Source organism: Bufo bufo, chromosome 3 (assembly GCF_905171765.1).
Source record: "Bufo bufo chromosome 3, aBufBuf1.1, whole genome shotgun sequence".
NCBI lineage: Eukaryota > Metazoa > Chordata > Amphibia > Anura > Bufonidae > Bufo > Bufo bufo.
Genome location: NC_053391.1, coordinates 439,528,020 through 439,543,405, shown reverse-complemented (window position 1 = coordinate 439,543,405; position 15,386 = coordinate 439,528,020). Strand labels below are relative to the sequence as shown.

Below are 15,386 nucleotides of genomic sequence, written 5' to 3'. Positions count from 1 at the left end.
TCCTGGGGGAGAAAGGTCTTTAACAGGGCTGAGTCCAGTTCTACGCCTAGGAATCTTATTCTTCTGGATGGAATCAGCGTGGATTTTTTTATATTTATGATCCAACCCAGACTTTCTAGGAACTCTGAGAATCTCCGAGTTGCAGACAGATTTTCGGCTTCTGTATTGCCAAGAATAAGGAAGTCGTCTAGGTATGGGATAATTGTTATGCCTTCCTGACGCAGATAGGCCACCATTTCCACTACCACCTTTGTGAAGACCCTGGGGGCCGAGGAGATGCCGAAAGGGAGGGCGACATACTGAAAATGGTGGATCAAGCCGTCCGGCCCTTTTAGGGAGAATCTTAAGTACTTTTGAGAAAGATGATGGATAGGGATATGGTAGTATGCGTCTTTGAGGTCGATTGACGACAAACGCTCCTTTCTGTATTAGGGGAATAGTGGATGTGATGGTTTCCATCCTGAATTTCCTGTATAAGATGGATCTGTTTAGAGGTTTTAGGTTTATGATGGTTCGCAGGGATTGGTCTGGTTTCTTTAATAGGAAGAGGGTGGAGTAGAAGCCTTTCCTTTGTTCTAGTTGCGGGACCCTCTGAATTACCCCTAGATCTAAGAGGTCTCGGACGCCCTGCCATATTTTTGGAAGTTCTGTTTTGCTCTGGGATGAGATGCAGAATCTTCTTGGGGGGATTGAAGTGAATTCTATTTTGTAGCCTTGAGAGACTACGTTTAGAACCCAGGGATTTGAGGTGATCTGCTCCCAAGATGGAAAAAAAACCCTCAGTCTCCCCCCTACTCTGGCGTCATTGCTGTTTATTTTGTCGGTTTTGGGGATTGAGGATGAAGCCTCTCCCTCTTCCCCCTTTGGGATAGCTCCATCTGCCCGTTTTTCCTTTCCCCCTGTAGGATCTTTGCTGGGGCTGGAACTGACGAAAGGGCTTCTTTCTAGACTCCTTGTCCTCCGGAAATCCCTTTTTCTTATCCGCTGCTCCCTCTAGAATTTTATCTAGAGTGGGCCCAAAGACAAACTCCCCAGAAAATGGGATAGAACAGAGTTTGGCTTTGGATGCCTTGTCCCCTGACCATGCTTTCATCCATAATGCTCGCCTGGCTGCGTTAGAGAGAGCAGCGTCTTTGGCTGAGAAGCGGATGGATTCCGCGGAGGCATCCGCTAAGAATGCTGTGGCGGAACGAAGGAGTGGAATAGACTCCCTGATTTCTTCTCTAGGGGTCTTATTTTTTAGGTGTTCGTCCAACTCCCCCAACCATATATACATAGCCCTGGCTACTGAAGTTGCTGCAATGTTTGCTTTTACCCCAAACATTGCTGATTCCCAGGATCTTTTTAGGAGCCCGTCTGCTTTTCTGTCCATTGGATCACCCAATTGGGAAGAATCCTCAAAAGGAAGAGCGGTTTTCTTTACAACCTTCGCAACCTGTATGTCGACTTTGGGGGTCTGATTATATATTTTGCTTTCTGCTGGGTCAAAGCAGAGTCGGTTCCTGAACTCCTTGGGGACACCTAATCTCTTCTCAGGATCTGCCCACTCCTCCATTATCATTTCCCGTATATTCTCGTTTATAGGGAAGACGATGGAAGTCTTGGATCTAAGGCCGCCAAACATTTCATCTTGAACGGTCCGGGGTCTAGGGGTATCCTCGATTCCCATTGTGGACCTGACTGTTCTGAGTAAATCTTCCATCTCGTCTGTGGAGAAAAAATATTTTTTGTCCTCCTCCAAAATTTCCCCCTCGGACAAGGGGTCCTCAGCAGGAATCTGTCTGGATGTGACGGAAGCTTCCTCTACATCCTCGCCCTCAGATGAGGAGACGACCGACAGTTTGCGTTTCTTGGGAGGGTTAGGGACACTAGTAGGAACAGACATAGTGGCCAAAGAAGATTTGATTTCGTCCGTAATAAAAGTTTTCATTTCGGACAGGATATCTGGTTGCTCTTCCTTCCATATTTCAGCAGTGCAAGGCTTGCACAGCCTCTTTTTGTAATTTTCAGGTAACCTTCTTGAGCATGCACAGCACTTTGAGAGCTTTGCTTTAGTTTTAGAATCTTTGCTGCCCTGGAGGAAGCAACCAGATATACCATATTCAGAATTGTAACAGAAGTAGAAATTTAAAAATACAATTTCCCCCCAGAGGGGACTCACTGTACTGATGGCCGAAGGGTCAGAGCCTTCCTGGCGAGGAGTAGGTGCTTCAGACATCGCGGTGCAGCAGTCAAAGGCTGATACCGCGGTCTTTTTAAATTCTGTCCCGGCGTCTGACGTCATCAAGCAGCGCCCTCGACTGATAGCGTAAGCCTGCGCCGCACCAGCTTGTAGAAAAAGGTACGTGCGCCGCCCGGCCCGCCCATAATGCGCTTCATGCGCCGCACCACTCCTGCTGCCGGTCACCTGTAAGGAAGGACGCCAAGCGCCGCGCGCGAGGCGCCTTGTGAAGCCGGCACCCCCGACTATTACCCAGAAGAGGGAAGGAAGTCTGAGGTAGGGAAGGACCGCAGGCCTCAGCATAAGCTAAGACGAGGGTCCTCGTTGCTCCAAGCTGGCCAGCCTTAGCCCCTGCCGTGGGAGGCCAGCAGGAGATTCCTGTAAAAGAATAAAGCTTGCTACCCTCCAGGAAGGAGGGCTCTCTCTACATGTTGGCCCCTGTAGGGGCAGGAAAGCACTGAGGAGGTGGAGGGGTGGGGGGAATTTAAACTCTCTATGTGTTCCTGCCCCTACAGAGGTCAAGGGTCAATCTCAATGTGGGCCGTCATGGTGGATGAAATGGAAAGAACTGATCAGTTTTATCCCCATGCATTCTGAATGGAGAGTAATCCGTTCAGGATGTCTTCAGTTCAGTCTTTATGACTGATCAGGCTTTTCAGAAAACTTGGCCTCTTTCACACTTGCGTTGTTGGGATCCGGCATGCACTTCCGTTGCCGGAGGTGCCTGCCGGATCCGGAAAAACGCAAGTGTACTGAAAGCATTTGAAGACGGAACCGTCTTCCAAATGCTTTCAGTGTTACTATGGCACCCAGGACGCTATTAAAGTCCTGGTTGCCATAGTAGGAGCGGGGAGCGGGGGAGCGGTATACTTACAGTCCGTGCGGCTCCCCGGGCGCTCCAGAATGATGTCAGAGCGCCCCATGCGCATGGATGACGTGATCCATGTGATCACATGATCCATGCGCTTGGGGCGCCCTGACGTCACTCTGGAGCGCCCCGGGAGCCGCACGGACGGTAAGTACACTGCTCCCCCGCTCCCCGCTACACTTACCATGGCTGTCAGGACTTTAGCATCCCGGCAGCCATGGTAACCACTCTGAAAAAGCTAAATGTCGGCTCCGGCAATGCGCCGAAACGACGTTTAGCTTAAGGCCGGATCCGGATCAATGCCTTTCAATGGGCATTAATTCCGGATCCGGCCTTGCGGCAAGTGTTCCGGATTTTTGGCCGGAGCAAAAAGCGCAGCATGCTGCGGTATTTTCTCCGGCCAACAAACGTTCCGTACCGGAACTGAAGACATCCTGATGCATCCTGAACGGATTACTCTCCATTCAGAATGCATTAGGATAATCCTGATCAGGATTCTTCCGGCATAGAGCCCCGACGACGGAACTCTATGCCGGAAGACAATAACGCAGGTGTGAAAGAGCCCTAACAGGTTGTATTTTAACCTCCGGCCAAAAATCAGGAACACTTTGACTGAACGCCGGATCAGGCCTTTTTCCCATTGACTTGCATTAACGCCGGATCCGGCGCCGTGTGTTCCATCAAACCGGATCCAGCTTTTGCATGTTAAACCCGAAAAATGTGAAAAAAAAAGTTTAAGTCCATAAATGGCGGATCCGTTTTTTCCAATGCATTTTTTCATTGTGATCAAAATCCTGATCAGGATTCAAATGTAATCCGTTTTCACACGTTTTTCCGGATCCGGCGGGCAGTTCGGTGACTGAATTGAACGCCGGATTCAAACAACGCTAGTGTGAAAGTAGCCTAACAGAAAGATGAAATTCCCCACCTAAATTTTTATATGGTTATAAACCTGTAATAAACAGGAAAAACCAGGAGTGGAGCCAACAGAGAGATAAGGTATAAATGGAAAGATATGCACCTGTTCTGTGTTTCGGTCCTGCTCCTGGGTGAAAAAGGCCTAGGCCTTAGGCCAGTACACTTTTTTCCATACCATATATAAGTGCAGCAGACTTTGGTTTCCCATACAGTGGGCCCCCCACATAAAATGTAAACTGCAAGATATACAATTTTCTTTTACCATTGTGGCATATGGCTAGACAGCGGCATACATTGTAGCCTTCCATCAGAGGTATAGGCTGGGGGATCTTCCCTATGTATACCCCTCACAAAAAGCTAGAATGCTATCTGGCAATCCGGTTAAAAGGACGTTCCACGGAGCTGCCAACAGAGAAGTGAACCAGCAGCAGCCCATGCCACCCTTTATCTCAGCCTGTGCTATTACATATAGGTAGAGAACTCACATACCCATTCACGTTCCAGTCAGTGGAGGGGTTCGGTTCTCTTTGCTCCTTTCTATTTGCAGGGTATAAGCAAACATTTGACCAGGAATCAGTGCACACCAAGAGGTCACCGACCTGATCCATATGGAGAACAGAGGTTTCGTGCACAATAAACCCGGTACATCTAGCGTTACGTGTAAATACCAGCAAATCCCCTCTCCAGTCTACTTTTTCAATGATGTTATGAAAAGGAGACATTTCCACATTTTTGCACGCAACATAAATAGAATTTCCCTGAAGCAGATGTCCCAGATGCCGCACTGCATCGTCTTAAAGGGGTTGTCTGGGAATAGCTAATCTCTGATGCCCACAGCCTGTCTCCGCTATTGAAATAGTCACTTCCTCCACTGCAGTCAGCCACTGGCTTCAGCAGTGACATGTTTCTTGTGGAGTCATCACCAATAAAGCCAGCCATTGGCTGAAGGAGCAGGTGATTATACCCAAGCCGGAGAGGAAGAAAACAAGCCGCGGACTGAAAGGTGGACACCCGGGAGCCAGCGTGCAGGACTGGAGAGCAGGGAAGTATGAATCTTTCAGTGACTGAGGCAGGCAGCATCAGTTAAAACTTAGGTATTCCCAGACAACCCCTTTAAGAGAGGTTTACAAGGTATACTGTCAAGTGTATTTGTTGAGGACATGCACATGAAATATTCCCGCAAACCATGTCCCATTAATTTCAATGAGAAACATGGGCTGTAGTTTACGAGGTGCAGGTTTTTACCCTGTTGATTTGAAATCGGCATCACGTAAAAATAAAATTAAAAGGGGGGGTGGATTTATCATGCCATGCACTCCACAATTGTGGCTTCAAAAGTCACAAAAATTGTCAAGACTTTTTTTTAGGGTTCCTTACAAAAATAATTTTTCGACTATTTGCATCTTTATACCAGTTTTAAAAAGTGGGTGGGGGAAGTGGGTGTGGTTAGTTATGTTAGTCCGATTTATAACGGCAAGCCCCTCCCGACCAGCGCTATTCCTCTCCCTGCAGGAATCACGCTCTGTGTGAGAGCGATTGTGTGGTCTGGACTACAAAACTGCACAGCGTTAGGTTACATGCACACGAACATTGTTTCCGTGTCCGTTCCGTTTTTTTTGCGGATAGACTGCGGACCCATTCATTTCAATGGGTCCGCAAAAAATCGGTATCGTAGATCCGTTCCGTAGCCCAGCAAAAAAAAAAAAAAAAACCTGAATGGCATTCGGTTTTTTGGCAGATCCGCAATTTGCAGACCGCAAAACACATACGGTCATGTGGCCTTATGATCGATAATGCTGTGTGCCTCTACATGTCCTTTCTGTAACAGAATCATACCGACATGAAGCTTACCAATCATGATAATGCCGCACTTCTGTAGTCCAGACCGCACAATCCCTCTCTCTCCCACACAAGGGACACGCTCGTGTGAAAGAGACCAAAGACAGAACATATTGTATACTTCGCTGCAACATGCAGACCATGGACCCATTGAAGACAATGGGTCTGTACCATAACGCGCAATGCATATGGCCTGTATCCATGTTTTGCAGATCCGCAGTTTGCGAACTGCAAAACACTTACGGTTGTGTGAATGCACCTTTAAATGGTAACCTGAAAACTATTGGGGAGGGGGAAGGTGATAGCACATAACCGATGCATCTACTAATGTCTGCCATCTCAGGGATAATTCACTGCATTTACAGGATTTTTCTTCCATTTGTAGGCAGAAATGCTCTTTTAATCATTATTGAGATACCTGTGCTGGAAGGTGAAGTCCTGCCTAGACCTGCTATTGTATGGCTCGTCTGAGTCGCGCGGTCTCGATGATAGATAAGCCTCTGTATTATTCACTACATTCCTATTCTCCATGTGGACACTGGACAACTGGGCTCTACTGGGCACAGCAATGTCCTCAATAGCCAAAGCTGAAGTTACTTATTTACACAGGTCAAACATGTATGCCGCACACGTATTTGTTCTCTTACATCCAAGCCAAGGGCAGGGTAATATTGGGAAAAAGGAGGAACTTTATCTTCAGTTAAAGAAAATTTATGTTCCTGTCTGCATCCATGAATTCAGGTCAGCAGACTATCAGTCCCCAGATGTTTCCTCATTGCGTCTCCATTGTTCTCACACTTTGTCTGCTCGCTCTCCAAGGACAAACTCCTACTACAAACAAGAATACTAAATGATATCATCAAAATGGTAAACGTGTGCTTAAAACCTAAGGCAACAGTACCAGAGGCATAGCAAGCACTGCCGCCACGGACCAGCCAGCGACATAAACATGGGGAGAGGAGAACACCACCAGCTCATCTGGTTGACGGCTATTCCACCGGTACCAGTTATGTAAACCAATCCATAGCTGACATGACTGTTAGGGCTCATGCACAGGAAAGTATTGCGGACAAGGATAGGACTATTCTATTAGGGCCAGCCGTTCCACATAATGCGGAGGGCACGCAGCTGGTATCCAATAGTCGTGTGCATGAGACCTTAAAGGGCATCTGTCAGCAGTTTTGTAACTATGAAACTCCTACAAGTTCATCAATACAGAAAACTGGAAGACGCCTTTAAAACAATTCTGACTGCTATTCCAACTACAGTCAGCAAAACATGGATGTATGTGAACGTCCATATAGAGCCCATGTCCGGACCCGTTCACTCTGCACATGTCAAAGGACGTGTGAAGTGCATGATTCATTTTAAAGGGTTTGGGTGGTATGCAGGTGCACACGGACTGCCGGTGTTGTTGAGTGGCAGGGACGGGAACTTTTGGTTCCTGTGCCCCGCTGTCTAGCCTCATAGGCTGAAGTGCACTAGGCCTGAGGCGTATGAGGCAGTACTAACTTACAGGTGGTCGTGATGACATCATCACGACCTCCTGCACATGGTCACAGTCAGCATGACAACGCCATCACGCCACTAGAGATCCGGAGCAGAACGCCTGTGCCATAATACAGGCGGCCAGGGAGGAAGTAGCAGCAGGGTAGAAGATCAATGCTGGCAGACAGCAGGAGAGAGGTGAGTATTTTATTTAATTTTTTTATTTGGTTTATGGACACTACTGCGGGCACCATATCTAAAGAGGCACTACTGGAAAAGGGGGCGGGGGGGGGGGGGGGTATAATTAAGGAGACCACTACTGGGGGGGTCCTATATTAAAAAAAGGCCACTACTAGGGGCCATTATATGTGTGAAGAGGCAACTACTGGGGGGCATTGTATGTGAAGAGGCAACTTCTGGGGGGCATTGTATGTAAAGAGGGCACTACTGGGGGGGGTTATATTTACATAGGACACTACTGGGGGGGTTATATTTACATAGGACACTACTGGGGGGGGTTATATTTACATAGGACACTACTGGGGGGGGGTTATATTTACATAGGACACTACTGGGGGGGTTATATTTACATAGGACACTACTGGGGGGGGTTATATTTACAAAGGACACTACTGGGGGGGGTTATATTTACAAAGGACACTACTGGGGGGGGGGGGGGGTTATATTTACATAGGACACAACTGGGGGGGGTTATATTTACATAGGACACTACTGGGGGGGGTTATATTTACATAGGACACTACTGGGGGGGTTATATTTACATAGGACACTACTGGGGGGGGGGTTATATTTACATAGGACACTACTGGGGGGGTTATATTTACATAGGACACTACTGGGGGGGTTATATTTACATAGGACACTACTGGGGGGTTATATTTACATAGGACACTACTGGGGGGGTTATATTTACATAGGACACTACTGGGGGGGTTATATTTACATAGGACACTACTGGGGGGGTTATATTTACATAGGACACTACTGGGGGGGTTATATTTACATAGGACACTACTGGGGGGGTTATATTTACAAAGGACACTACTGGGGGGGGTTATATTTACAAAGGACACTACTGGGGGGGGGGTTATATTTACATAGGACACTACTGGGGGGGTTATATTTACATAGGACACTACTGGGGGGGGGGTCATCACTTGTAAGTCACTGAGTGGGGATTGTTAATGACTGGGTCACTGGTGTAGCGGTATTATGTGGCCTTTAAAAAATATTATTGGCAATGTTGGCCACATATTCTCTAATACGTACGTTATTGTGTTTTGTTATATACGTGATTAATCTCTGCCCCCCTCCTTGTATGAAACGGGTCCCTGGTGTGAAAAAGGCTGGGGACCACTGGTCTAGAGACCCTATGGTGCATCGGTAGGCACATTACTCCAAGCACAGGTTGGAAAAAAGCCTATTTTATACCTCTAATGTTAGGGAAAGAAGATGCTCATCCAGTGGCAGAGCTAGAAACAGGAGCAGAGATGAGAGGAGACACCTATTCCGTCCCATGACTCAATGACCAGTAATGCCGTCTATCAGATCTTCTGCAGCGTGGTCCTAATGTGCGCTTCTGTCACTAATTATACCATGTCCTGAAGAAGAGTCTTTATTAGCAACATACAATAACTGGGAAGAGATGAAACACATGGCGGAGACGGCCTTCTCGCTGACATAGCTTTGCTATGAGGTCAGTCAGCTGTTTCAGCAGTAAATTCAGAAGGGGATACAGGACAGAGCCTATGTGGCATCGTTCATACCTTGTAGCCACACTCCACACCTTCTATGATATGAAGGCCATGAAACACTTAGGGGGGTCATTTCTTATGCCCCCTTGGCCAGAAACTGGCGTAAAAAAAGCCGCAGACCCAGCTTTGCAACTTTCTGAACGCCTAGGCGCCTAAATTTAGGTGTGTGTGACGTTGGCAACGTGGAGCAGCGTGGGCGAGGCATTCAGCACCGGTAAAGTCACTAACGTTTATGCCAGTTTCCTGGTGTAAATGAGGATTGAAATCAACCCCGCCTAGAGATTGAAGCAGATTTCAGTCTAGGCGCACGGGCTGCCAGGGGATGTGCCCGATTCCCCATATTGATGGCCTATCCTCTGCCGATCAGCTGTTCGAAGCGAGCGCTGCGCTCTCTTCACCGTCGGCATCGAGGCAGTGCAATTACAATTCCACCCTCCCCGTTCACTTGAATGGTACACAACAATTGTTGTTACGTTTAAGTGAATGGGGCAGAGGAGCAGTCATTACACCTGCTCGCCGCTGCAACGTCGACAGCTTGCAGGAGCGCTACGGACGGCGGGGTGCTGGGAGTCATGCCCCATCCGTCTGATAATGAGGAAAACCCCTTTAAGCACATCCGCCGGGAGCAGAGGAGGATATAAAACGTCAGTTTTTAGTAAATGACCCCTTTAGGACTCTTTCAGATGAGCGATTGTCACATCCACGTGCTGTCTGAGTGTAGAACGGACAGCCCGCGGAATAAATACAAACGCATTATAGTCAATGCGCTAATATTTCGGTCAGTATTTTACACCAGAATTTACGCCAAAACCAGGAGTGTCCCCATAACATGGATGAGATTTGTCACTTTACTGGATTACGCTGCGGTTTTTCCACGTGTGCAGGAAGCCTTCTAGTTTTTAGCAGTTCAGATCGGGCTCCTGAACTCCAAATACTAACCCTGGGTTCACACCTGAGCGTTTTACAGCGTGTTCCTACGCGCTGTAAAACGCTCAACAAGGAGAAACCAATGCTTCCCTATGGGAATGGTTCTCACCTGGGCGTTTTACAGCGCGATCGTACGCGCTGTAAAACGCCCGACGCTCAAAAAAGTTTTTGAGCTTCTTTGGGGCGTTTTGTCGCGCGTTCCCGTACATAGACTTTCGGGAATGCGCGACAATGGGCGTTCGCTTGTCTCTGTATGCGCGATTGTAAACGCCGGTACAATCGCGCATACAGAGCGCTCCATCGCGAACGCTCAGGTCTGAACCCAGCGTAATGCAAAATACTGGCCGGAAATCTGCCCCGTGAAAGCGCCTTACTGCATTATGTCCACACAGTTCTTCTTACCACTACAAAAAGAGACTCCGACATCACAGCAGACATTATTTTGCTCAAGCCCAAACCGACCTGCTGAATGTGGGGAGTCTTTGCTGTACAAGTGCACGCGGACGTCACCGACTCACATTTCAGAACAGAGTTGTAATGAATAGATCAATCGGTTTTTCACGCGCATGCGCCAGGTAACCTCCCAGAGCATGAGCAAACAATAGTCATAGGCCACATTCACCCTGTTGGGCTGTAAGGTCCAGAAAGGTGTTACCAGTAGAGGGCATGTCCCTGCACAGTCTGCCAGTACTGACTGGACAGTGTCGGATTGTGCAGGACACACCCCTAACTGGAAATAACCATCCGGACCTTCACTTCACACTGCTAGTACGTAATACATTCATAACTTCCAGCAGGAATGATACGTAGTCATAAGAATTGTAATTACATAGGGGAACGCATGACGCTATTAAAACAGGCATGTCAGGGGCGTCGACAGGTCCTCTTTAAAGGGACACACTTTGGGGAAATCTCCCAACATATTTTTCTTAAAAAGTGATCAGAAGAGAGTTGTATACGGATGTGTGTGCCACGCGGGCTAATAATGGTCTATGGGCAGTATAGGTGGTAAATAATTATTGTTCTATTCTATGGTGTATATGGGTTTATAGATGGGGATATAGGTTTGGTGTTTATGTATGTAAACCGCAGGTCAGAGGAATTTGGTTGAATTAAAGATGTTGAAGAATTGCATTTCCACATCATCATAACGGAGACGAGCTGCGTGACGCAGTATTAAGAAGAGCCATTGTGGAATAGACTTCGTGATATTCCACAATCCTATTACTATGGACCATGGCAGGAGCAGACTGGTATTCTTCACTACGATTACTGGGCGGCACGTCTCCCTCTATAACACAGTATCTGCCCTGAAAGCAGCCTACTGCAAGTAGTTGGGGAGGATGAGGATAGCAGTCCTCCTGCTGCCGATTTACACCTTTCAGTCTAGGCACAGCAATATGGAGAAAGCTGTCAATCAGCGGAGGGACAAATACAAGGACTGCGAGCTCTCAGAGTGTCCGCTATACTTTCCACTGCCCTCAGGGCAGTATAAACCCGGAGGGAGATTTAGTTACTGTTAGAACGCGAGCACTCTTGATTGGCGAGGTGGCATAAAGACCCCTTTACCAGTACTTCAAACGCACATTTCCAAAATGCACATGGGCTTTTAGAGTATGGTGACAGCTGGCGCATTTTGGTGTGAAAATCTGCGGCAAAATTTGCTGAATGGCTTGAGGATTGCGTCACAGATATCACCTCTGTAAGGCCTCATGCACACGACCGTTGTGTGTTTTGCGGTCCGCAAATTGCGGATCCACAAAACACGGATGGCAGTTTGCAGAACGGCACGGACAGCCATTGATATAACTGCCTATTCTTGTCTGCAACACGGACAAGAATAGGACAGGTTATATTTCTTTTTTTACGGAGCAACGGATGCGGACAGCACACGGACGGCTGTCCGCATCTTTTGTGGCGCCATTGAAGTGAATGGGTCATCCAAGCCACAAAGCAACGTTCATGTGCATGAGGCCTAAAGGGTGAAACGTGCAGAAGAAACATATGAATCGCATATCTTGATATTACGTGCGGATTCCATTGCGGTTAACTTTAAGCAGTGCGGACGAGGCTTTTTTAGATTCTCAACCACTTTGGTGCTAATGTAAAAGCATGCAGTTTCCCCGAGGAGAATCCAAAGTGCGACCATCCGCCTGGGCTGGAGTCACGGCCAGATGTTACATTAAAGGATTATTCCAACCTCAGCCTTTCATGGCAGCGAGCAGCTGGAGCCGTGCTGAAGCCATGACGGCCATAGCAGTGAATGGGAGCCCAGACATTACAGTGTTAATGGCCTAGAGCCAGGCGATTGCTGTACCGTGACGGACAGCGCCATATAATTGGTTGAATATGGCAAATGGTCCCTTTAAAGAGGACCTGTCACCCATCCTGACATATCTATTGTAGTAACTACACGCATACCCCATGTAGTAACAATTCTGGAGCATCTATTCCTATGGCTCTATGTTGTGCCATTCCTTTATTATTCCCGCTAGAAGTTATGAATGAATTGATAGCAGTCTGCAGTAAGGGTACAGAGGGGTATTACCAGTTGGGGGTGTGAAACCAGCACCACTGATTGGACAGAGTCAGACACATCCACTGCTGGTAACACCCAGCAGTACCTTTACTGCAAACTGCTGGAAACGAATTTGTAAACTTCTAGCAGGAAGAATAGAGGAATGGCACAACAGAGTCATAAGAACAGATTCTCCCACTACATGGGGAAGGCGGGTAGTTACTAAGGGCTTGTTCACACGAACGTGCCCTATTTTGCGGTCCGCAAAATACCGACGCCACCTGTGTGCCCGCCGCAATTTGCAGAATGGACGGCCCTTCATAGAAATGCCTATTCTTGTCCGCAAAACGGACATGAATAGGACCAGACCCATCATTTTTGCGGGGCCACGGAACAGAGCAACGGATGCGGACAACACGCGGAGTGCCATCATTGAAGTGAATGGGTCCTAAGGAACCAAACCACGGTCATGTGAATGAGCCCTAAGGCTGACATGTCTGGAGAGGGGACATTACAAATACAGAGCAGACCCCACAGGCAGGTGGAAAGGGCACCTCTAGGTACACAATGCAGCTGGCACCAGACAAGCCCCCCACTTACCTATGTGTGCCATAGGGGAGGTGCCGTTGCCGTGTTTGGCCTCGTTGTAGATGACCACGGCCGATGCCCTCCTGCGGGCTGCGTTCACCACTTTGTCTTTGAAGGTGCAGCCTCCCCGAGCCACCAGAGCTATCCATGGCTCGCCCTCCTCCGTGGCCCTGGCGGACATGCCGGGCACCGCGTACTGGACGTCGGGGTGACAGCCCTCCAGCTGCCCCGGATCCCGGGGGAAGCCCACCAAGCCCTGGACGCTCTCCTTGGGGGAGCTGTCCCCATAGCGGCCGCTCTCGGCGGCGCCCAGCACCGTGGTGTTGCTGAGGGGCTCCGTGTACTCCGTGCGCACCAGTGCGGTGAACCACTCCAGAGAGCGGCTGGAGGAGCCGGGGTGCAGGGCGCACAGCAGGGAGAGCGCGCACAGCCAGCTCCGCATCCTCTCAGCACCTGGCAGCGGGCATTGACCCCTTGTACTCCGGGCACCTTGCTCGTCCTCTAGCACTGACTGCCCGCAGCCTCCGCCGGTCCAAGCTGTGAGTGTTATGCTCGCACAGGTACAAGCCGCCCTCCTCCTCCTCCTCCTCCTGCTGCTTCCCTCACCCCGGTGACTCCTCCCCCTGCTTCCCTCATCCCGGTGACTCCTCCCCTTCCTCTTCCCCGGTGCACAGACGCGGCTTCTCCCGGCGGCCGCAGTGTGTGCTCCATGCCAGCGGCACAGGGCTAGCAGACAGCCGCCTGGTACCTCGGAGGAGGGAACCGCGCGGGAATGTAGGCGCTGTTCACACTGGAGGTCATCTCTACCTTACTCTCTTCTTCAGAGAGAAGCCTTTCCATCAATATGAACGTGATCCCCCCCCCCTTCATTATTTGGTTACTTAGCATTGGTGCCCTATCCCTGATACCGACTGAGGTGAAAATTGGAAGGGAGTTTAGTTTTATTTGGTAGGCGGCTATAGTATTCTATCAGGTAAAGAAGCCATTGAAGTTAGTGGAGAAGTAGAAAACCTCTGTGCTGATCTGTTCCAGAGACTCTAGCGTGAATGGAGCCTGAAGCCGCTGTCACACCGCCGTAGTTATGGTCGCAACACCCAGACGTACCGGCGTACCTAGACGTACATCATCGTAGGGTTCGGCTGAGCTGTGCGGTTAAATCACTTCAAGGGCTTGACCACATGAGGTGGAAATGTTGACTATAATTGCAGACCAGCTTTTTGCAGGTCTCCACGGGTATTTTTGTCCATTCATCTTTAGCAATGAGCTCCAAATCTTTCAGGTTGGAGGGTCTTCTTGCTGCCATTACCCTGATCTTTAGCTCCCTCCACAGATTCTCAATTGGATTCAAGTCTGGACTCTGGCTGGGCCACTCCGAAACGTTAATGTTGTTGTCTGCTAACCATTTCTTCACCACTTTTTCTGTGTGTTTTGAGTCATTGTCATGCTGAAATGTCCACTGGTGCCCAAGGCCAAGTTTCTCTGCAGACTGCCTGATGTTGCGATCGCCGCAAACCACAGGGAGCAAATAAGTTCGATTCATACAAGGGGCCCGGGCATTGCGGGTGGTTATTATAGGGGTGGGATAACCCCTTTATTTACATTTATCCAGAGGCTAGGTGATCACTGGGGGTTCCACTGCTGGGATTCCCTTAGATCATGGTCGGGCACCAGTTCATTCGCCTCTTGAGTGAGTTGAGCTGTACATGGCAGTACAGACATGTATGCCACTACTCTACTCACTCAAGGGGCTTGGTGACCCCGTTCTCCTATCTGGTGGGCATTCCAGCAGTTGGACTCCCAGTGATCATACATTTCTCACCAATTCTTAGATGTCCCTAAACATTGTTAATGGGAAGCCTCTACGTCCAGTCATTGCCATAGTGGCTCTAGTATGATACCCAAGGGTGCACGTAAAACCGGCCTAAGACCTAATATAGTGACCCTTTTTTTCACTACAAAATTGTGTTTTATCTGCCGTGGGACACGTATAATAAGGGTCCATTTACACGTCCGCAAAATGGGTCCGCATCCGTTCCGCAATTTTGCGGAACAGGTGCGGACCCATTCATTTTCAATGGGGCTGGAATGTGCTGTCTGCATCCGCATTTGCAGATCCGCACTTCCGCTCCGCCAAAAAATAGCACATGTCCTATTCTTGTCCTCACTTGCAGACTAGAAAAGGCATTTTCTATGAGAGTGCCGGCGATGTGCGGTCCGCAAAATGCGGAACGCACATTGCCGGTG

The 15,386-nt window shown here is 48.8% G+C and overlaps 1 protein-coding gene across 1 annotated transcript in view; it reads right to left on the bottom strand.

The window, feature by feature from the left end:
* Nucleotides 1-13,755, bottom strand: part of RNF149 (ring finger protein 149) — a 61,368-nt gene extending 47,613 nt beyond the window's left edge. Inside the window, exon 1 of the mRNA XM_040425024.1 lies at nt 13,155-13,755. Within this exon, the coding sequence (XP_040280958.1) occupies nt 13,155-13,584 (430 nt within the window). The 5' untranslated portion in view covers nt 13,585-13,755. The remainder of the gene's footprint in view (nt 1-13,154) is intronic.
* Nucleotides 13,756-15,386: the final 1,631 nt, after the last annotated feature.